The sequence below is a fragment of the Sesamum indicum genome, linkage group LG11 (assembly GCF_026168435.1).
Source record: "Sesamum indicum cultivar Baizhima isolate 11 linkage group LG11, ASM2616843v1, whole genome shotgun sequence".
Taxonomy (NCBI): Eukaryota; Viridiplantae; Streptophyta; class Magnoliopsida; order Lamiales; family Pedaliaceae; genus Sesamum; species Sesamum indicum.
In genome coordinates, this window is record NC_142667.1 from 4124646 (window position 1) to 4149813 (window position 25168).

Here is a 25168-nt window from a genome sequence, read left to right on the forward strand (position 1 = left end):
CCTACTACCTCAAAATTTCAAGGAATAAGAATAGGTCAATATCTTGCACAACCAATATATCAAGACTATGAGGAAACAAGATCCCCAATTCTGCACCATCACAAATTCTTACAATTACCAAAGAATTTCTTAAAATATACTTTTTTTCCAAAGAAAATATTTCTAATAGAAAATGGTTCATGAGTAATTTTTCTGAACCCCAAAGAGCAAACATCAGATCTGAATGGTATGAGTACATTTCATACACTAAACAAAATATTCCTTTTTTCTCCTATTTATTCAAAACATATGGAGATGATAAATTAGCAGTCATCCAAAAAACTCTAAAAAAATGGACAAAGCTTGATAGGTCAATAATCTTCAATGAACATCCACCTTTAGAGGAATCCGGTATCTCCATAAAAGGCCAAATCATCAAGTGTCTTCCAGTAAGTGAACCATCCACCAATGAGGTAAGCACTGTTCAGATTAAACAAAATAATTTTTCAAATTTAATCCTTCATTCCATAGGAAAACAATTACATCGGATAGAAACAAAATTAAAGAAACTTTAAAAAAGAAAGAGCCCTTATCATCTTCTCTAATAACGTCTAAAGATCAAACTCTTCACATTACTGCTAATAATCTTCCTCTCCAAATTTCTGATTATATACCAAAATTAAATCCAGAAAAGTCTATTCTTTTAGGAATCCAAGAGAGACTAAGAGATCTAGGTAAAGACAAAGTCATAAATACAATTGGACAAAACCATGAAGATTCTAATAATAAAAAAATTCCTAATTTTATTAACACTATTCAATATTTATCACCTTATAAAAATTATTATAAACCAACTCTCCCTGATCTAAAAATAGAAGGAGTCCAAAATTTTAGGTCTTTTAATGGAAATTCAATATATGAAGGGAATCTAGATACATTGTCTGAATATCAAATTTTTAGCCAATGTAAACAAATGTTATGGTATCAAACATTTACAAAGAGAGAGCATGATTAACAGATGAAGATGCTGCTAAATATCTTATATTAGGATTCAATGGTCAATTAAAAGGTTGGTGGAATAATACAATAACTAAGGAAGCCAAGACTCAAATTCTTTCAAGTGTTAAAAAAGATCCAGAAGGAAATATTATTAATAACGATGAAGGAAGACCCGTATCTAATGCAATATCGTCTTTAATATATACAACCATTATCCATTTTATTGGAAATCCTCAAATATATCAAGAAAGAAATACAGAATTTTTACAAAATCTAAAGTGTTGAAAACTCCATGATTTTAGATGGTATAAAGATGTCTTTTTATCCAAAATCTATGAAAGAAATGATGCAAATAGTTATTTTTGGAAAGAATAATTTATTTCAGGATTACCAAAATCATTTACAGAAAAAGTTGATGAAAAAATTAAAGAAAAATATGAAAATATTACATCTCTTTCTTACGGAGAAATTATAAATCATGTTAATTTAGTAGGATTACAAATTATACAATGATTTTACCTTAAAGCCCAACTAAAGAAACAAAATCTTACTTCTAGAAAAGAGTTAGGAAGTTGGTGTGAACAATTTGGATTTCAAAAAATAAGGTCACCATCATCATCATCAAAGTCAAAACACTATAACAATCATAGACATAGATAATCAAAGAAAACTCCTTTTAAATCCCCCACTAAACCCTCTTCTAAACCTAATTTCCCAAGAAAAAATTTCTCAAAGAAAAAATATTCTAGTGTTCCTAATTCCATTATATGTCAATAATGTCAAAAACCAGGTCCTTATGCTACTGGTTGTAGAATGCGAAAGAAAATTTATGAATTAAGTCTAGGAGGAGAGTTAACAAATCAATTATTAAGAATCTTAGATGAAGAAGATTTAAAAATATTTGAAATTAAAAATTCTAGTCTAGAAGAACAATTAGATCAAATTCAAACAGATGAAGGATATTCCTCCTCCTCAGAAGAGTCTTAAAACTCTAATTTAGAAGATAATAATGAATGTACTAGTTGCTCACTAGAATTATGTCTTTGTAATAAACAAATAGCTACCTTAACTAACCAATTTTCCTTAATATTAAATCTTATTGACAAAATTCAAAATCTCGAATATAAAGAAATTTACCTCAATAAACTTCAAGAATTAATTTCAAATGAAAATCCTCAGAAAGTAAAACCCCCTCCTAAAACAGATTTCTCAGAAATTATGAATATGTTTGATTCTTCTAATTCTAAAGTCTCAATATCTGACATAAAATATGAAGTTAGACAATTAAAAAAGGAAGTTAAAACTTTAAAAGAAAACCATGATCAGTTACAACAAGAAATTTAATCATAAAACTTCGAAATCAAATTTTCAAAGAAAATTTCAATAAAATATCCCCATTCAAAGTCTCTGAAGAAGAAGAATCTTTCGTTAATACCATCTCTAGAATTGCTTATAAAAATGGTATGTAATAATTAATTTAGTTATTGAAGATTTTAAATTAACTGCCATAGCTTTAATGGATTGGGGAGCAGACATGAATTGTATTCAAGAAGGGTTAATCCCCACTAAATATTTTGAAAAAACTAAAGAAAAACTCTGACATGCTAATTCTGTCAGTCTCAAAATTAATTTCAAACTTTCAAAAGCTCATGTGTGTTATAATGGAATTTGTTTCAAAACTAGTTTTGTGCTAGTTAAAGACCTTAATACTCCAATAATTTTAGGAAATCATTTTCTCCAAATACTTTACCCAATTAATGTAAGTTGTGAAGGGATTAGGACTAAAGTAATCGGAAAAGATATCTTATTTAAATTTTAATTCCCTGTAACCCAAAGAGATATTAAAGTAGTTCAAGATACTCTTATATTCCAAGAAATTAGTAATAAAGAAAAATAAATTCTCTTTCTAATAGATGAAATTTCTCATAAGAAAATAGAAGAACAAATTTCGGCACCTTTCACTCAAAAGAAAATTCTTGAATTTCAAAATAAAATTCAAAAACAAGTTTGTTCAAAATTACCAAATGCATTTTGGGAAAGGAAAAACATGTTTTCACTCTCCCTTATAAAACAGATTTTGATGAAAGACAAATTCCTACTAAAGCTAGGCCAATACAGATGAATCAAGAATTATTAGAATATTGCAAAAAAGAAATTCAAGATCTTCTTAATAAAAAATCGGTTCGCCCTTCAAAGTCTCCTTGGTCTTGTCCAGAACAATGCAGAATTAGAAAGAGGGACACCTAGGTTAGTTATAAATTACAAATCTTTAAATAAAGCATTAAGATGGATTAGGTATCCCATACCTAATAAAACATATCTTCTTAAAATACTTTATAATGCAAAAATATTTTCTAAATTTGACATGAAATCAAGATTCTGGCAAATTCAAATTGACGAAAAAGATAGATATAAAACAAGTTTTACTCTCCCTTTTTTCCAATTTGAGTGGAATGTTATGCCATTTGGTTTAAAAAATGCTCCTTCAGAATTTCAAAAAATTATGAATGATATTTTCACTCCATATACTTCTTTCGCTATTGTTTATATTGATGATGTTTTAGTCTTCAGTGAAAATATAGAAAAATACTGGAAATATTTACAAATATTTGTTAAACTCATTAAAGATAATAGCTTAGTTGTATCAGCCCCCAAAATAAAACTCTTCTAAACTAATATTAGATTTTTAGGACATCAAATTCATCAAGGAACCATTGTCCCAATTCAAAAATCTCTAACTTTTGGAGAAAATTTTTCAAACCAAATTTTAGATAAAACTCAATTACAGAGATTCTTAGGAAGTCAAAATTATGTTTTAGATTTTTATCCAACTCTTAGACAAGTATGTAAACCATTATATGAAAGATTAAAAACTCCACCACCACCTTGGACTCAAATTCATATAGATTAAGTGAAAAAATAAAAAATAGAAATTAAAGAAATTCTTTGTCTAAGTATATGTTATCCAACTGCACCAAAAATTGTACAAACAGATGCATCAAAACTAGAATATGGAGGTATTCTTAGCCAAATTATTAATGATAAAGAAACAATAGTAAGATATTATTCTGGAATTTGGAAAACTACAGCGCAGAAAAATTATCCTGCAAAAAAAAAGAAAATATTATCTATTGTATGGTGCATTTCTAAATTTCAAGATGATTTGTTAAATCAGAAATTTCTTTTAAAAATTGATTGTGAGCTATAAAAGATGTACTTACAAAAGATGTTGAAAATTTAGTTTCAAAACAAATTTTTGCAAGATTACAAGCTTTATTATTTGTTTTTGATTTTGATATTGAATATGTCAAGGGAACTTACAATCGCATTCCTGACTATTTGACAATAGAATTTTTGCAGGGATGTAAAAATTGACTGGATAACCAAAGCTAAATGTAAGTCCTTTAGCAAAACCAACAGTCCAAATCCTCAAATTAGAATACCCTTCTCTAATATCAGAGAAGACCCAATCGAAACCACAAAATCCTCAAATTTTGAAGGCACAAAGTCCACAAAATCCAAAATCATTACGGGTCTTACCCCCATCTCTCCAACAAAAAACATAAAGTCTCACCCAAACAACCTCATAAACACCATCATTATCACAAATTGCTATCCAAATTACCAACAGATTTACCCCGTTAGGGAAATTAATTCCTCTTGCCCCTTCCAAACTCATTCAAACTTATAAAGACATAGCAGGGACTTCTACTGCTAGACCTACCAGTTCCCAATTCAATTCACCAATTTCTCCATATTTTGAGAAAGCAGATTTTCACCTCGATTGTATAATTTAGAATGAATGGATGAATGAACAAACTCAAGACAATCCAGTTCTAATAGCAACAATAGTTCTTGATGAAAACCATAACAGGATTTACGAAGATCCTCAAAAGACCCAAAAATTCTATCAAGACAATTTTGTCTCAACAAGATCTATTTTTATCCAAAATATGTCTCCCAAAGGAGCTCCAGCCAACTCCTCACAAATTGACTACAGAAGAATTTTCATAAATTCCATTCTTTCTTTGTGCGACTGGAGAAAAAGTCCCTATAACTTCAAAAATATTCCAAACAAAAAATATCCATTGATTTCATATTGGGATTACATCAAAGCCTTTCAACATTTCCTTCTTAAACAAAATGAGAAAAATACCATGTCTTTTTATTTCCTTTTTGACATCAAAATTTCTCCAGAAAAAATTTCAAATTTGTTCGTTAGATGGTGGTATTATTTTGGTCCGGAACCACAAATTCTTCCAAAATCGATCCAAGAAGCATTCAAATTCTTTACAAAAAATCTCAAGATCAGTATGTTTCCAGGGCAACATCTGCCCAACTTACTCAAATGCTGCATCCAATTTAATTTGACCTGGATTCTGAAAATCGAATCTCAGTTCAAACCCATCCAAATTGATGAAAACACAGTCATATTCTCCCTGGGGAAGAAATATTGTGTAAAATGGTGGGACAAAATGAATACAAAAATTTTTGAACAAACAACAATTTTGGAGTGGTTTAAACAAAATCCCACAATGTGCGAGACATCAAAAATTCTTGGCAAAGAGATTAATTCAGAGCAAGAACAATTTCTATTGAGGAAAAACAATTTATCAGCAAGAATTGCCAAAGCAACAACTACGGAAGAAATGCAAAAGATTCTTGAAGAAGTACAAAGTGACAAAGAAGACTCTCCATCTCCAATTCATCTTGGAAACGAGAATGAAGATGATTGTTTTGGTATTTTTAGTCCAATTCCATAAAGTTTAGTTTGATATAACAAATTTCATTGTTGTAACAAATTCCATACAAATTGAAGATGATGAAATAATGATGTAAAAAAAAAATAAAAAAAAAAAATTCCGAAGAGTTATAATTCTTTAACTCTTCCAGTTATAATTCTTTTTCCATTTCTGCGACCTCCCCCTTGCATGAGGCCGCCCAGAAGAGGGACCTTATAGAGTTAGGTCTAGGTCTAGGTTGAATCATGCTGCAAAGTCATCTGATGACCAAATTCCTCGGCATGTTAAGTTCCAACAATTGCTAGATCATAGTCCCTGGGTCGGTGTAGGGAGTACCGTAAAACAGACTATTCACCAAATAAAAGAAAAATACTTCAATTCTCATGATTATGAGGTCGTCATCCCGCGTTCCTTTGATCGCATGCATATACCTCCTATGGGTTTTTGCTCATTATCGCTTCAACATTTTGAAGCTGGTCTACGATTACCTCTAGCTCTCAAGTAGCTAGCATTCTTAAGAGTTTGTTGCTGAACCCAATGCAATTATCCCCTAATTCAGTCAGCCACATCATCCTCTTCGTTATAATAATTCAAGCCCATCGATTTGAGCCCAATTTTGATAATTTTTTGTCACTTTATTCCTTCACTACCTCGACGAGATCGGGAGAGAGAGGCTTTTTCTACCTCTCTGCTCGAAAAGATTGTTGGTATCTAGAACTCCTTAAGTCCAATGTAGGTCCTTGGAAAGAGAGGTTTATATTTGTCCGACCCCCACTTGGCCAAAGATGGCCTTTCGAGCTTAAATGGAGTGTAGATAAACCTGAACCTATTACTGAAGGAGGGGGGCTGGAAGGATACCAAATAAACAGCCTCACTTCTAATCGGTATTACTCGAAGAAGCTGCTGGTCGAAGAAATCTTATGTCTCGCGCAACTCTCTCTAGCACCCCTCCAAGTTAGGGGTTCATTAGGTGATCACGATCTCCCCCCCCGCCTTTTGTACCTTCCTGCATGTTTATTTTTCTAACTCTTTGTGTTCGCATGTTCGCAGATCAGCTCGTCATGCAGGAATACTGCTCCCATCGAGATTGGTAGTCAAGAGAGACTCAACCGCACGACCTCGTTCCTCGACCATCAAGGAGCCCCTCCCCCAATATAGATGTTGGCTCTCATCATGGGGAGGTAGACGCTGCTGGTCAAAGCCAGCCCAAGAAGCATAAACATAGGAGCAAATCTCCCCAAAGAACAAGGTTTGGGAGATCGCATTTTCACAAGCGATCTGAGGAGGAAGGGGTGGCATCTCGCGCTGAGGAAGAGAAGAACTTAACTTATCTCAAGGAGATCGATGGTGGGAGAGGACGGCTTGTGGCGAACTGCGAATTGAGAGCCACTTGTCCGCTGAGTTAGCTGGCAAGAAGACCATCCTCGACTGGAGGATTTTTTACCTCAACAATGTGCTAAACATGTAGGCGGGTCAAGATTCTTAGGAACTTTACAGAGTCGGTTGCTTACCCCGCGACTAGGCGGCACAACTCAAAACCCCTATCTTCAATTAGAAGAGTTTGGGGCTCATGCTCTATTACAGGTAAGACTGCTGACTTCTTAATACTTGGTGTTCATGTTTAATTATTGTCTGGTCGTTGTCTTGGGTAGGCTGGCACTTTCTTGCGAGCCGTGTCCAAATTCACCGGCTTTCGCAAACGCCAAACAGCTACTAGTCAGAAAAATCGCAATTTGCGAGCGCAACTGAACGAGCAGCGAGCTAAGGAGAGGGGTTGGGATGAAGAACGCGCTGCTTTCGAAGCCAAAATAAAGGAATTAGAGGAGTTGCGGGCCTCAGAGGTCTCCAAAGCCTTTCGCATCTTTGACTGCCAGCTCGGCTACTCGAGCCTACTTCAGACGAGGCGGCCATGCACCTAGGTCCTGGTCCCCTCCTACTTATACCTTCAGATACTCTTTCGACTTCTCTTTCCCTCCCTACGCTTCTCCTCGCGGTTTCATTTTCTGCTGATATGGCAGCTCTACATTCATCCATAATAGCGTTTCTCCCAGCTTCTTCCATCATTCTTTGTAACTCAGTTTGCGTTAATAGGACCATTCTTTCAACTCCCCTTGATGTTCCCTCAATTTCAGGAATGTTTTCCCTCGAATGTCCTTCCATGTCAAGGTTTTGTTTTATCCTCAATTATTCCCGCAGACGGCGCCAATCTGATCTGGCTCGATCACGTGCGATCTAGATCAATGAGCGCGATCTCACCATGTCACCTCCCCGAATCTGGTATTTGAAGATAAAACAAAGAAGGTTAAACTAGTTAGGTTCGTCCCCGACGACGACACTCCGAATCTTAAGTTAGTTCTGAGGTCGAAGGAAAAGTTGGCAATCTAGGTATGCGAGTAAAGTGATAGAAAATGAAGATACCTTTTCCTTCTGTAGGTTGGGGTATTTATAGTGGAGATCTTGGGTTCCACCACTTGGTGCGTGTTGCTCCTAAGGTCCTTCATGCAATGACTAAGCACCTCTTCTGGACGACATCTATCTGGGTTGGACTCGGTTAAAATCTGACCCGGTTGTCATGACCTTGACACTACGCGATCAACAACCAGCTTTGCGACCTCACAATTTCAATAAAATCCTCATCACCCACATAAAGCCATTGCTTTAATGAATATGCAATTCAGGGTGGTTGAATATAATGATGCAATACTGACGTAAAAAATTGAACATGCTTCAATAGTTAGAAGTTCTCTTTTAATGTTACATAATGCTTTAAGCAGAGTCCAGAATTGATAGAAACTTACATCTTCCATTAGCCGAGTTAATTAATTTTTTATTATATATAAAAAATTATATTATTATAATTTTTTTTTAAATAAGTAATAAAAGTATGACGAGTCGCGATTTCGTCAATAAAATATACAAAAAAAACCCAAAATCATAGAAGTGGGATTTTAATTCCCGACTTCGTGTTTTCCCTCTTTTTTTTTGTTTAATTATATTTATATAATTTAATTTATATATAATTAATTTTAACAACATACTAAAATTAAAAAATTAATAAAATTTACATTGCATTAACTTAAAAAATTACAATTAAGGGTACAAATGTAATAGTTATTTATTTTGCACAATTGTAAAAAATTACATTAAATGTATAAATGTAAAAGTGTATATTTTTGTACAATTATAAAAAATACAAAAAGTATACAATTAATACTAGCTACCCGGTACTGGCACATCTAATTGTGTTGAAGAATTTCTTTGTTGTGCTTGTTGTCATGCACGCGTTTGCACCCAATCCATCTCGTTGTGAATACGTGTCGTTTGATTTCGACTAGGGCGCGAATAGTAGGATCGTGGACCAACTCAAATTCCGGTACATCCCAATAATCTTCGGAATGCACAGGTTCAAATGACTTAGAATATGTATTCTTATAAGCCATTATATCGTAATAATCCTTCACCATTGATACAACATTAATCATGTATGCAGCGCATACCTTTTGAGCGTGACTGCAATGAATACAAAATTAAGTCCAATTGCCGCAAGAACATTCTCGGTTCGCAATTTTGACAACATGGGTGTTGACTCCATATCCACTGTGACGTCTTGTAACAACCGAGGCGGACTGTTGGAACTGATGGTATTTTGTGACGGTATGTTCAACAGAATTTTGATGCCAACGTGTGAACATCTTATATGCAAAATCCGTCCACAGTTGGTTGTTGACCAACATTACAGTACTTCTTGCTAACCTCTCACGGAAATAATGGACACTTCGCTGAAATGTCATCTCAGCAATTGCTGTCAATGGTAGGCGGCGAGCCCCTTTCAATACTCCATTTATGCATTTCGACATATTTGTCATCAGAATTCCGCATCGCCATCCACCGTCATGTGATGCTGTCCATTTTTCCTTATCGATCCTATCTAACCACTGAAGCGCCTCTAGTGACTGGCTCTTTATCTCCTCCATAATGCGATTGAATTTTCTGATTTGATATTCAGAGCCAGCTCTCCAACAAAGATACTTCAACACAATATTTTTGTGTTTACTGTTGAAATTGAAACACACGTGCCGCAAGCAATATCGGTGCACGCCGTTAGGTGGCACGAAATCCGGACATTCACGTACAGCTCTTGTGGTACCAGCATGGCGGTTAGAAATAAGGCAGATACCCCGTCGCCCCCGTATAATGTGTCTGTTCAATTGTCTAAGAAACCACTTCCAAAATAAATGTGATTCTTCATCGGCAATTGCAAAAACAAGAGGGAGTACCTGTTGATTTCCATCCATGGCAGCAGCAATCAACATCTTGTACTTGTACTTTGTGTATAGATGGGTCCCATCTACACTGATAAGGTTGCGACAGTGTTGGAACCCTTCACTAATGACTTGAACGCCCAGAATGCGTACCCTATCACATATGCACCGGTTGATGTGTCGCGGGTTTTGTGTTGCCATTCAACAATCGTTCTTGAATTATATTTTTGGAGAGCTCCCAAGTATTTGGGTAGCTTTTGAACGGAGCTCTCCCATGTGCCATAAACTATCTCACGTGCCATCTTTACACTGTACCATGCCTTTTCATATGAAATATCGTATCCGGTATGGTCTTTCACAGTCTGGATGACATGCTTGATTCCGTACGACGGGTTGCATTTTACATGTCCTAACAATAAAGAAGCAACATATACTCTATCTAAATTACCGTGTTCGAGGGACATTTGATTCAATATACATGTATGGTCCCCTCCGTATTTTGTTATTGTCCACCTTTCCATTTTTTGTTTGTAAATGCCTCGCAGCTCCCATCTACACAACATAGCTGAAAAAAATAAATACGAATCAGTCGAATAACTTTGTATGCTTATACATATACGACAAAAACATATATATATATATCTTCTGTGCTATGCTTACACAATACTTTCCTCTTGGCCTTTGAACTCTCAGCTACCCAATACTCGCGTCGGGCATATCGTATTGAGTGATCTTTCACCGCTTCGATTAAAGCTTCTTTATTTTTGAAAAGTACTTCCACATCAAGTCTGTCTTCATTTTTGTCATAAAATTTTGCATATCTTAAGTTCGGTACATCGATGGAATCCACTGGTACCTCCAGGAATGTTTGTTCGAAAAATGGTATAGAGTGGTAAAATTTCACCCACCCCCATCAACTATTATAAATTTGACGGAGGAAGGGTGGTGAACATTCACTGCATTCATAACTCTCATCTTTGAAATTTTTCACTACATTCAACTACAGCTATTCTGAGGTTATTTTCAATTTATTTTTCGTACAAATGGATAGATGTTCTGTATATGGACCTCGTGATGAGACTGTTTTATCTCAACAAGCCCAACATAGGTCCGACGATATTTCGGAAGGACCTAGATGCAGTACTAATTTCGGCGTGCAGATGGTAGCTTTTGGAGTCATTTTCACCGAAATAATATGTTCGAGCGTGTACAAGAAATCCTACACCAAATAGGATTTTATGGAGTTTACAGGTGCGGATGCCTTTAATTAAATCAACACCTCATCACTGCATTAGTGGAGAGGTGACGATTGGAGACGCACACTTCTTATTTTCGTGTAGAAGAATCCACAATTACCCTACAAGATATTCAAATAATATGGCACTCCCAATAGACGGCGAGCTGGTGACTGGAATTGATCTCGACCGCACAACACAACAATGGCAAGAATATTGCCTTACTTACATAGGTTTTAGCCCGGATGCAAATGTGTTGAAGGGCTCGAGACTACAGACATCCGCAATTACCTCTCATTTGGCGGCGGTCGAAAGCACTTATAATACTCCCCAGGCTGTCGTCGTTCAGTACGCATGTGCTGTTGCATTACTTCTATTTGGGGGATTGATGTGCCTGGATTCCTCAGGTAACTATGTCTCATTACTACATCTCTCAAAATTAGAAGATATAGAAACCGCGAGGAACTATAGTTGGGGGAGTGCTGTCCTGGCATTTTTATATCCAGAATTATGCAATGCCAGCACAAAGGCAAAACGGCAATTGGTGGGGTGCTGCAATTGCTACAGGTAAAATTGACTTAAAAACTCTTACACATTTTTTTGCTATTAATATTCATTAATAACACATATTTGTATTGTTCGTGTAGATTTGGGCATGGTCACGGATTACGCCACTTTGTCCTGGACTTGGTGCCCAATGGTTATTTATGGGCCAAGTCCAAATGGACAACAATTGCTGACTCCCAGCAGCACCATATGGTGCTACTTGAAATTGTCAGCACACTTTCACCACAACAATTTGGGGAACTGTCCGAGTCATATGAAAAATATTGGATGAGATGCAGGCGGATCAGGTAACTTATTTTTAATATTATTCGTATATTTATATCGTGAATTAAATTCGTATTAATTTACATCTTTGTATTTATTACAGTTCATATGACAGCCGTATGACATGGACTCGGATGTCATTATGGCTTACGCCGATGAATTGAACCCCCAGTTGTGGAGGTCATCCGTTCCATTGATATTCTACGCAATAGTTGAAATGCATCGTCCCGAACGGGTTGTTCGCCAATTCGGGATGAGGCAGAATGTCCAGAATCGACGGATATCCGTGATACGAAAAATCTGATGGAGGCTCATATCACGGGTATCCGTCGATTCTGGTACATTCTGCCTCATCCCGAATTGGCGAACAACCCATTCGGGACGATGCATTTCAACTATTGCGTAGAATATCAATGGAACGGATGACCTCCATAATTGGGGGTTCAATTCATCGGCGTAAGCCATAATAACATCCGAGTCCATGTCATACGGCTGCCATATGAACTGTAATAAATACAAAGATGTAAATTAATACGAATTTAATTCACGGTATAAATATACAAATAATATTAAAAATAAGTTGCCTGATCCACCTGCATCTCATCCAATATTTCTCGTATGACTCGGACAGTTCCCCGAACTGTAGTGGTGAAAGTGTGCTGACAATTCTAAGTAGCACTATATGGTGCTGCTGGGAGCCAGCGATTGTTGTCTATTTGGACTTGGCCCATAAATAGCCGTAGGACACCAAGTCCAGGACAAAGTGGCGTAATCCGTGACCATGCCCAAATCTACACGAACAATAAAAATATGTGTTATTAATGAATATTAATAGCAAAAAAAATATGTAAGAGTTTTTAAGTCAATTTTACCTGTAGCAATTGCAGCGCCCCACCAATTGCCGCTTTGCCTTTTGTGCTGGCATTGCATAATTCGCGATATAAAAATGCCAGCACAACATTCTTCCAACTATAGTTTTTCGCGGTTTCTATATCTTCTAATTTTGAGAGATATAGTAACGAGACATAGTTACCTGAGGAATCTGGGCACATCAATCCCCCAAATAGAAGTAATGCAACGGCGCGTGCGTACTGGACGACGATAGCCTGGGGGATATTATAAATGATTTCGACCGCCGCTAAATGAGATGTAATTGCGGATGTCTGTAGTCTCGAGCCCTTCAACACATTTGCATCCGGGCTAAAACCTATGTAAGTAAGGCAATATTCTTGCCATTGTTGTATTGTGCGGTCGAGATCAATTCCAGTCACCGGCTCGCCGTCTATTGGGAGTGCCCATATTATTTGAATATCTTGTAGGGTAATTATGGCTTCCCCTACACGAAAATAAAAAGTGTGCGTCTCCGATCGCCACCTCTCCAATAATGCAGTGATGAGGTGTTGATTTAATTGAAGGCGTCCGCACCTGTAAACTCCATAAAATTCTATTTGGTGTAGGATTTCTTGTACACGCTCGGACATATTATTTTGGTGAAAATGACTCCAAAAGCTACCGTCCGCACGCCGTATAATTAGTACTGCATCTAGCTTACCTTCCGGAATATCGTCGGACCTATGTTGGGCTTGTTGAGATAAAACAGTCCCATCACGAGGTCCATATACAGAACGTATATCCATTTGTACGAAAAATAAATTGAAAATAACCTCACAATAGATGTAGTTGAATGTAGTGAAAAACTTGAAAGATGAGAGTTATGAATGCAGTGAATGTCCACCACCCTTCCTCCGTCAAATTTATAATGGTTGATTGGGGTGGGTGAAATTTTACCGCTCTATACCATTTTTCGAACAAACATTCCCGGAGGTACCAGTGGATTCCATTGATGTACCGAACTTAAGATATGCAAAATTTTATGACAAAAATGAAGGCAGACTTGATGTGGGATGCTTTTCAAAAATAAAGAAGTTTTAATCGAGGCGGTGAAAGATCACTCAATACGATATGCCCGACGCAAGTATTGGGTAGTTGAGAGTTCAAAGGCCAAGTGGAAAATATTGTGTAAGCATAGTACCGAAAATATATATATATATTTTTGTCGTATATGTATAAGCATACAAAATTATTCGACTGATTCGTGTTTATTTTTTTTAGCTGTGTGGTGTAAATGGGAGCTGCGAGGCATTTACAAATAAAAAATGGGAAGGTGGACAATAACAAAATACGCAGGGGACCATACATGTATATTGAATCAAATGTCCCTCGAACACGGTAATTTAGATAAAGTATATGTTGCTTCTTTATTGTTAGGACATGTAAAATGCAACCCGTCGTACGGAATCAAGTATGTCATCCAGACTGTGAAACACCATATTGGATACGATATACCATATCAAAAGGCATGGTACAGTTTGAAGATGGCACGTGAGATGGTTTATGGCACATGGGAGAGCTCCGTTCAAAAGCTACCTAAATACTTGGGAGCTCTCCAAAAATATAATTCAGGAACGATTGTTGAATGGCAACACAAAGCCCGCGACACATCAACCGGTGCATATGTGATAGGGTACGTATTCTGGGCGTTCAAGTCGTGTATTGAAGGGTTCCAACACTGTCGCAACCTTATCAGTGTAGATGGGACCCATCTATACACAAAGTACAAGCACAAGATGTTGATTGTTGCTGCCATGGATGGAAATCAACAGGTACTCCCTCTTGCTTCTGCAATTGTCGATGAAGAATCACATTTATCTTGGAAGTGGTTTCTTAGACAATTGAGCAGACACATTATACGGGGGCGATAGGGTATCTACCTTATTTCTGACCGCCATGCTGGTATCACAAGAGCTGTACGTGAATGTCCGGATTTCGTGCCACCTAACGGCGTACACCGATATTGCTTGCGGCATGTGTGTTCCAATTTCAACAGTAAACACAAAAATGTTGTGTTGAATGATCTTTGTTGGAGAGCTGGCTCTGAATATTAGATCAGAAAATCCAATCGCATTATGGAGGAGATAAATAACCAGTCACTAGAGGCATTTCAGTGGTTAGATAGGATCGAAAAGGAAAAATGGACAACATCACATGACGGTGGATGGCGATGCGAAATTCTGACGACAAATATGTCGGAATGCATAAATGGAGTATTGAAAGGGGCTCGCCGCCTACCATTGACAGCAATTGCTGAGATGACGTTTCAGCGAAGTGTCCATTATTTCCGTGAGAGGTTAGCAAGAAGTACTGTAATGTTGGCCAGCAACCAACTGTGGACGGATTTTGTATATAAAATGTTCACACGTTGGCATCAAAATTCTGTTGAACATATCGTCACCAAATACGATTACTTCCAACAGTCCGCCTCGATTGTTACAAGGCGTCACAGTGGACATGGAGTCAACACCCATGTTGTCAAAATTGCGAACCGAGAATGTTCTTGCGGCAAATGAACTCAATTTGGTATTCCTTACAGTCACGCTCAAAAGGTATGCGCTGCATACATGATTAATGCTGCATCAATGGTGAAGGATTATTACGATATAATGGCTTATAAGAATACATATTCTAAGTCATTTGAACATGTGCATTCCGAAGATTATTGGGGTGTACCGGGATTTGAGTTGGTCCACGATCCTACTATTCGCATCTATTCGCACCCTGGTCGAAATCAAACAACACGTATTCACAACGAGATGGATTGAGTGCAAACGCGTGCACGACAACAAGCACAACAAAGAAATTTTTCAACACAATCAGATGTGCCAGTACCGGGCAGCCAGGATTAATTGTATACTTTTTGTATTTTTTACAATTGTACAAAAATATATACTTTTACATATATACATTTAATGTAATTTTTTATAATTGTACAAAATAAATAACAATTACATTTGTACCCTTAATTATAATTTTTTAAGTTAATACAATGTTAATTTTATTAATTTTTTAATTTTAGTATGTTGATAAAATTAATTATATATAAATTAAATTATATAAATATAATTAAACGAAAAAAAAGGAAAAATACGAAGTCCGAATTTTAAATCCCGACTTCTATGGTTTTGGGTTTTTTTTTTATATTTTATTGACGAATCGCGATTTGAGTCATACTTTTATTACTTATTTAAAAAAAATTATAATAATATAATTTTATTTTATAATAAAAAATTAATTAACTCGCAATTTTTCCCTGTATTTTATTGACGAGTCGCGATTTTACTTTTATTACTTATTTAAAAAAAATTATAATAATATAATTTTTTTTTATAATAAAAAATTAATTAACTCTCCATTAGCCTATGGGTATTGATGGGGGTAAAACCCTATTATCTCATAAAAGACAACTTTGCCCTTGATGGGGCCCAAAATCGCAAGCTTGCCAGCATGACCCGCGCCACTTTTACCGACCCGACCCGACGACCTAGAACACGTGGCACGCGCGTAGCGGGTCGATAGACCCCCTGGCTCTCTATAAATACCTCCCAGTCAGTGTATTAAAGGTACGTCGTCTTGACCGCATTTTACCTTCAGCTCGCTATTTTTCCCAACGACCCCATATTTCGACCTCAACACAACACTGACTTCAGCATCGGAGGGCCTTAGCTGGGGGCTACCCCAGCAAGCCTAACGATCTGCTTCTTTTCTCAAGGCCCAATCACTAGTTTGGGAGAGGAGCGACCTCGAACCGCTTGGGAGATCGAACCAAGGAGGTCGCGTAGATTTCGTCCCGGATCAGTTGGCGCCGTCTGTGGGAATCTGAGGAAAGCTCCTTTAGATTTGGTTTGGGGAAGAATTCGCCATGTCAGAATCATCAATGCGTGAACAAGAGGGAAGGTGGCATCTAACCGATGACGAGAAGCAGCGGATGATCGGGATAGCGAGTAAGAAGGTCATGGATGAGCACTGCCCATCTGTCAGGGAACCGTCGGAGAAAGGACGGACGGAAGAACGGAGAAAAATGATCTTGGCTGGTCAAGTAGAAGGAACTGTTCGCATGGGGAAAAGTAAGGAAATAATGCCAAGAACCAGTCGGGTGAGAGAGAGATCAGCTACCACATCTAGCAACAGTAAGGCAGGACAGCCAGCGACCTCCAGAGCTGAAGTGGGAGGCGTAAGAAGGCAGATAGAGAAATTGAAGCAACAACTAGACGACCTGAAGAAGCGAAGCGACTTGAAGAAGCAAGACGACCCGGCTAGGCAAAATGCGAACTCGCCCTTCACCAACGAAATGCTATCCGAAGTTGTTGGTTCAAATTTTCGACTACCCGATCTACCTAGATACGACGGGACGAAGGACCCGCGCGAGCACATCACTACGTTCGGAATGGTAATGAATTTATATAGGCACACGAATTCTATTAACGCAAGGCTGTTTGTGACTACTTTGATAGGGAAGGCACAAGAATGGTTCACCGGCTTGCCTAACGGGACCATTGGATCATACGAGCAATTGATACACAGGTTCGCATACCACTTCGCTAGCAAACAAAAGTCGAAGAGATCAGCGATCCACTTATTCGCAATCCGGCAGGGAAGAGAGGAATCTCTTAAAGATTTTATTGGGAGATTCAATAACGAGACATTGGAAGTGCAGGAGCTGCGGATTGATATGATGACGAGTATATTAGTACACGGTTTACAGAAGGGACCATTCGCATCAGCATTAGCTAGAGACCCCCCTGAAGACGTAGAACAATTGATGCTTTTGGCCCACAAATATATCGACGAGGAGGAGATGAACGCAATCAAGGATAGAGAGTGGGAAGGAGATCGACAACGAAGTCGAAATATGTGAATTTAACATGAGAGAAGACCTCTTCCGCCCATATACCACTAGTACGCGACGACGGTCACCTCCAGAGAGCAAGCGCGATGAGGATCGAAGATAGCAATCCACTACAGTGGGTATGTTTGTATCTTTATTTCCATAACGGATGATTATTATCTTTTTGAAATATTCGTATTTACATCACAAATCATGTACGCAATTACAATATTTGGTTGAACTAGCATGTATGAATGTTCACATGAAATAAATAGCTCCAGTAGTATCCTACTCTACGACGCAACATCACGCCACCATCAACTACGCGACCTGCAAAAGGCGCGATCTCATGTGTCTGCGAAAGACCGTCAACTACGCGACCTGCAAAAGGCGCGATCTCATGTGTCTGCGAAAGACCACCAATCACGCGACCTGCAAAAGGCGCGACCTCATGTGTCTGCGAAAGACCACCAATTAAACGACCTCATGTGTCTGCGAAAGACCACCAATCACGCGACCTGCAAAAGGCGCGACCTCATGTGTCTGCGAAAGACCACCAATCACGCGACCTGCAAAAGGCGCGATCTCATGTGTCTGCGAAAGACCACCAATTAAACGACCTCATGTGTCTGCGAAAGACCACCAATCACGCGACCTGCAAAAGGCGCGACCTCATGTGTCTGCGAAAGACCACCAATTAAACGACCTCATGTGTCTGCGAAAGACCACCAATCACGCGACCTGCAAAAGGCGCGACCTCATGTGTCCGAAAGACCACCAATCACGCGACCTGCAAAAGGCGCGACCTCATGTGTCTGCGAAAGACCACCAATTAAACGACCTCATGTGTCTGCGGAAAACCACCAATCACGCGACCTGCAAAAGGCGCGACAGTCTGCAAAGACCATCAACTACGCGACCTGCGAAAGGCGCGACCTATTGTGTCTGCAAAGGACCGTCAACAACGGGACCCCTCCTCTATAAAGGACCACCAACTACGAGGCCTGGAAAGGGTACAACCCGACAGAACAACACAAGGTGCAAAATCGTCTGATGACCATTGATTATGCGATCTAAAAGAATGCATCCTCCCTGTCAGCCGAAACCGATCAATGCGATCAGGAAAAGTGTTTGAAAATCCCTCCAATTCTCCCTATATTGGAGGTCGGATTGATGATTATCTTACGGGAATTCATGGAATACGAAGATGAAAAGGGAACCTCTCATAAAGAAGAAAGTTCATTGAGAAGGATAATTTACAGATTCAACCTCAACTGAGGTAAGTACAGTGATCTGCGTAAACGATTACAAATTGAAATACAAGAGCCTACTTATCTACTGCCTCTTCGCCACTATTCTCAAGTTCCTCCACCAAGACAGCAAATTCATCATTATGTTTCAAAGGGGGTTCTTCGGGGAACGCCGCAAGATTACCATCCAAGGTCGGGTCGATCCAGTTTGTGTCGAACCCATCCGCGAACCCTCTTAGCTTCCTGATTTGGGACGTGCAGCGATCAAAACCCTTGACAAGATAGTCAGCAGACTTAGCTTTTACAACGGTCGTAAAGGCGGTAGACTTCATGAAGTCTCGAGCTCCCCGCAACCGAGCGTCCGCTAAGGTCTTCTTATGGTCATCAGAACTCAAGTACTGATCGCGACCTTGATTCCGGGCAATTTCGAGTTGGTGTTGATACTCTTCTGAGAATAGGAATTCCTCTCGACCAGCCACCCGACCTGCTGAAAAGCCTTCCGCCTTAGCCGATTCGACCGAAGACGCGACCTTCTGCCTGAGCTCCCTTAGTTGAGCCTCTAGTTCGGACTTCTGAGCTGCGAGCTCGATTTTCTCTTTCTCGCAAGTCGCCAACTTTGAGCTCTTTTCCTCGAGTAGCTTATCAGCGACCATCTTCTCGTGTCGCCAGTAATTGCACTTCAAGGATAAGTGATGTCCGAAAGCAGAAACCTACATATAACAGTTGAGGATTAATATGGCAAAGGCATAAGAAGTTAATGAAAGTGCTTATCAATACCTGGGAGAGTGAGTGAGCGAAGTTCTGCTCAACTCGTATATGAGACATGGGGGCAAGGAGAGCTTGATCGCGAGGCAAGATGGTGGATTTATACAGCTCCCAGGAGTCTTGGCCTACGTGGGTCTTCAACACAGAACTTTGGCCCGAAATGGCCCAGTTCGGTATCAGCCTCTCACCCTCCATGGCAGCCGGACTATATGAAGGCGATTGGAGGTCCATCTGGGTCTCTCTCCACCAGGCAGTCAATTCGTCAACTACCTTCAGATTCTCGCTCTCCGCTGAAGAATCTGCCTTGGATTTCTTTTGGGAGGAGGGATTAGGTCGCGGGGAACTACGTTTCCTCTTGGACGACTCCGAAGCGATCTGTTTCCCCTTGGACTTCTTCCAGATGAGTGGTTCAGAATCACTTGGCTCTTCGGAGTCCCTCGGCAAATGCTCAAGAGTGGGATCGTTATTCCCACTGGCGACCTCGACGGGAGTCGCGCCCGATGGACTCGGAGAGAGAGCTCTGTGCGACCTCGACGCTTTTTCTGAGGGAGCAGAGGGAGTACGCTGGGAGTCTGGTCCCAAAGGAGGAACTGCTCGCTTAGCCCTTTTCGCACGAACCATTCTTGCAATGCGGGCATCCATCACGACAGAATCTGCAAAGATACAAACCAGTCACCACTAAGTACCAAAATTTATGAACAGAGGAAGGTAAAAGATTGATCACCTAAAGAGCCCCGGGTTCGAACAGGTGCCGGACTGAGACCTGCGAGCTTCAGGGTATGCTCCGTCAAAAGCAATTTGGCTTGATATTGATACTGGGTGATAGTAACGATCAGGTCGTCATCTAACCCTACGCCGTGGACTTTGGGTTCAGGTTTAGTAGTTCGCCAGTCACAAGAGAATGGCCAGACTTGGTTAGAAGGAGGTCGAAGGAAGAAAAATTTGTCTTTCCAAGAGCCCACGTTGGACTTTAACTTGGTAACAAAGGAGCAGTTTGGTTTGGCAGTAAGATAGAAGAAGCCCTGGTCGCCTGACCTCTTCGAGGTTGTAAACTTGTAAAGCGACCAAAAGCTATCGAAGTCGGGTTCAAGCTCGAAGTATTCCATTATGATAATAAAGGATAAAATATGGCAGATGGAATTGGAAGCTAGTTGCATGGGACCTATCTCTAACCTAGATAAAATTCTAGCAACGGTACGAGGAAGGGGAAAACGCAAGCCTGCAGCTAAATGTACAATAGAAATCGGGCAACTACCTGGAGGAGGTCGATTCATGCGATCTGAGGGGGAAGGAAGAATAATTTCGTAATCTAGAGGAATATAATACCTCTCTCTAATCGCATCAGCTGTCAAGTATAATGAACTCTCAATGGTTAGACAAGGTTTATCAGTCGATTCGCCCTCACTATGTTCTGGGGTCATCAGCGGGATCGTTGTTTCCGGGTCGCTTCTGCCTACGCTAGGGGATCCTATCTGTTTTCTACGAGCCATGGGTATTTGTGAGGTCGCAGATGAGCTGCCGGGACTACCCGAAGAACTAGCAGATGAACTATCAGAGGTACTCGATGAACTACCAGAGCTACTAGATGAACTACCGGATGAGCTACCAGAATTACTAGGCTTGGAAGACATAATATTAAAAGCAGGTCGCTCGGAAGTACCTGGCTAGAAGGCAGGTCGCAGCTGGAGGAGGTAGGTCGCTCGAGGAACGATTGAGATTGAGAATGAAGCAAAACTGCAGTCGAACCTGCCTGTATTTATAGGGATAAATTTATGGAGATTCGTGTCGAAGACAACGGTCGGATGTCGAAGGCAACGGTCAGATATCGAGATGGCGATGATGATCTAAAGGATGAGATCGATGGACCATTCGACTAGCGTGCTACTCACACTAAGAAAAGTAGGGGAGTAATGATGGGGGTAAAACCCTATTCTCTCATAAAAGACAACTTTGCCCTTGATGGGGCCCAAAATCGCAAGCTTGCCAGCATGACCCGCGCCACTTTTACCGGGTCGGATCGCGACCCGACCCGACTACCTAGAACACGTGGCACGCGCGTAGCGGGTCGATAGACCCCCTGGCTCTCTATAAATACCTCCCAGTCAGTGTATTAAAGGTACGTCGTCTTGACCGCATTTTACCTTCAGCTTGCTATTTTTCCCAGCGACCCCATATTTCGACCTCAACCCAACACTGACTTCAGCATCGGAGGGCCTTAGCTGGGGGCCACCCCAGCAAGCCTAACGATCTGCTTCTTTTCTCAGGGCCCAATCACTAGTCTGGGAGAGGAGCGACCTCGAACCGCTTGGGAGATCGAACCAAGGAGGTCGCGTAGATTTCGACCCGGATCAGGTATCAAGGTCAACCCTTTTGGGGTTTACTTTCCAAGTCAGTTTATCCATTTCTAAAATTGTCGTTTGCATGTAAACACATTAAAACTGAAATGAAGTATAATAGTGCAAATACGAAATTATGTTCCCTCCGCGACAAGATACCTGCTGCTGGCACCCAATAGCTGCAGAGTGGGAGCTATTGCTTATACAGATTATTACTACCAGTCAAGATGTGAAGAAGGATACCTCTTTCTAGTCAACTATCAATCTCAAAAAGGGGCAATTCCTTCGGAGCATACACTAACTCCTTCACTGTCAGTACTTTTAGCACAAACAACAATAGAGGGTAGCACTCACTAACCAGTAAATCAATTGAAACAGTCAACTGAGTTGCCTCTTTGGAAACAGATGAGACTTTTATCAATGTACAAAATTGACAAGTGATAATTCTGTAGTTTCATTTACTGTTAGTGCAGAAGTAAAAAAAGAGGCAAATGGTAAAGCTACCTTGTATCAATAATAAAAGAAAGAAGAACTACATAGGCCTATGCAAGAACAAGATCATGTTAAAACTCTTTTAACCGGAAGATCAAATTCTACCCTGCAAATCCAATCATGCAAGGATCATCCCTCGATAATTACATCAACTTAAAGTGGACAAACCATCATTTTCACAAGTCATATTCATTCAAAGTTTCAGGATAAAAAATGAACAATCAAATCAAATGAGATACTCGACTTACCAATGACATCGAACCAACTGAGTCTACCCCATCAACTGAGGCACACATCTTTACAGTTCTACAAAAACAATTCCAAACAAGTTACCCTCCAACTAAGATCATAACATCACAGCATTCAGTTTACCAAAAAACCCACCAGAATAACACCTCAAACTAGCATCATGAACCATCTAAAATCAATAAATAAACAAATTATACTCAACCACCCACCACCCCATCAAACCCAAAACAAGTTCGCAGGCACCGGTTCAAAATTTATCCACCCACTTCAACTAAAATCAAGAAACCCAGTAATCAATAAAGATTGAGCCAGCACCAACAGGAGAAATCGAGGACTTACTTTTTGGGCGACGAGTTAAATCGCGGGGTGACCGAAAAGTAGCACATGGGCTTTGAGGCGGGCGAATGGCGGAGGAAGGGAGAGTTGGAAGGTTTTGATTGGAGGGCGGTGAAGGAGGAGCTGGAGAAAGCATTCGCCATTGCCATTTTTCTGCTGAGTAGTTGGCAGTGTGTGTAGAGAAAGAGAAAGGAATTATTGGAGAGGTGGTGATATGTGAGTGAGAATGATATTTTAGTTTGTTTTTGAGCAAGTTTTGGTGATATATGGCGTCATTTGGGTAGGGGCCACTGGGTGGCTATGCTACGTCAGGTGGGGACAACATTTTCTTTTCTTTTTTCATTTCATTTTATTTAAATAATTCCCAATAATGAGGTGTTTGTATAACTTATTGTACTTGTTCGACAAAATTATAAAATTAGTCCTATAATTTTGGATCAGTTCAAATTTAGGGAGTGTTTGCTAGCGCTTTAAAAAAGTATTTTTCAATTTTTAGTTTTCAATAAGTATTTTTGAAATTTTAGAATGTCAGCTTCTATTTATTAAACGATTAAAAAATCGCTTTTAAACCAAAAGCCAGAAGCACTTTGGGGGTGCTCTAACTGCTTTGATTTTTTTGGTAAGTAAATTCAATTTTATTTTGACTGCTTTATCTTGTTATAATAATCTTAATTCAACTTTATCGTTTTTAATTTATTTTTAAAATTGTATATTTAATGTTGATATAGGTGTTTTCAAATAATTTAACAATAATCAAATTTACACTTTCACATATTTAATTTTTTGAATTTTTATATTTTATTTACTATATCATCTTATTATATTATTTCGTACACATATTATTATTTGATTAAACACATTTTTTGTAATATTTTTGAAAAATAGAGTTTAAATATACTTGATGTATGGGACAGCCCAACCTTTAACCCCAGATATATCAGCTTCAGCAGCCCAAGTGACAAAGCAGTCCAAGGAGGACGGAGGCCTAGGGCACTCTCAAATTCAGCCCATGGTCACGATCTAACAAGAACGATTGGTCCAAAAAGCCAACAAATATGACAACTCCCTCTCCAGTTGAGCCATCCAGTTGTAGATAAGGATAATTTGCTCTTTATCCAGCTACCCCAACTAATCTCTACGAAAATATATGAAGAGGGTTAGACCCCCAAGAGGCCAGGTGTAGCACCCTCATCCCTACTAGGGCTAAATCTTTACTAAACGTTATACTTAAAGTAACTCCTGTATTTAAATATGCACATAATCATCTAATCAATATGCACATGTAATCCCCTCGGTTTTACGTTCTCTTTACACAAATAAAATGTGATTTGTATTCTAACCAACAATGAGGAGAAAATTGCATACTGGACCCGATCTGCCTGAATATAGCGTTTAGACCTAGCCTTCGACAGACAGACACCTCAAGATCTATTCCTGAAAAAAAATACCAGCAGAGGATTGAGCTTGCCACTCAGTAAGTAAATAATCAGTCCTATCCATATATGTACATTTATAGCCCAAATAAGATAAGTATGTAACATGCATAGAATATAGTTAATTTAATTCCAACATAATCAGCTTTATTGCACCACATAGCTAACTCGCAATAAAACAACCAATTAAACTCCCTTTTTTTCTAGTTTGCTTACTAGAAGGTGATATCGTATTTTTCGCGTCAACTCAATCTCATCGTTATATAATTTCAAGTGAATCCCCTTGACAGTCGGCTCATCAATCTCATTTCACATCATAGCTCTTTCAATTCGCATCATAACTCTTTTATTTCGCATCATAACTCTTTTTATATAACATCTTTTTCACATTGCATCAAAGTTCTTTTTATTTCATTTCTTTCTCATATTGCATCATAGCTATTTACGTTTCATTTCGCCTTACAGGCTTTTCAACAACATCAAGGGGTATTCACATCACAATTATATTCAATTTTCACCACTCCCTCATTTCCACAT

The 25168-nt window shown here is 39.0% G+C and overlaps 1 protein-coding gene and 1 non-coding gene across 2 annotated transcripts; both read right to left on the bottom strand.

The window, feature by feature from the left end:
* Window positions 1-125: 125 nt before the first annotated feature.
* Window positions 126-23419, bottom strand: LOC105173307 (uncharacterized). The gene is made up of 3 exons (XR_002288008.2): window positions 23202-23419; window positions 22862-22919; window positions 126-459 (listed from the first exon to the last, which is right to left on the bottom strand). It is a non-coding gene; the product is annotated as an uncharacterized LOC105173307 (transcript).
* LOC148785019 (uncharacterized) lies at window positions 18997-21416 on the bottom strand. Its single transcript, XM_088875677.1, has 3 exons — window positions 20510-21416; window positions 19798-20438; window positions 18997-19730 (listed from the first exon to the last, which is right to left on the bottom strand). The coding sequence occupies exons 1-3, from the start codon at window positions 21414-21416 to the stop codon at window positions 19098-19100; spliced, it is 2181 nt and encodes a 726-aa protein (XP_088731803.1). The 3' UTR covers window positions 18997-19097.
* Window positions 23420-25168: the final 1749 nt, after the last annotated feature.

Coding starts and splice junctions, on each gene's coding strand:
- LOC148785019 (XM_088875677.1), bottom strand. CDS start 21,416: ATGTCTTCCAAGCCTAGTAATTCTGGTAGCTCATCCGGTAGTTCATCT. Junction 20,439..20,509: donor TCGAACCCGGGGCTCTTTAG/GTGATCAATCTT, acceptor GTATCTTTGCAG/ATTCTGTCGTGATGGATGCC. Junction 19,731..19,797: donor TCGCTCACTCACTCTCCCAG/GTATTGATAAGC, acceptor TGTTATATGTAG/GTTTCTGCTTTCGGACATCA.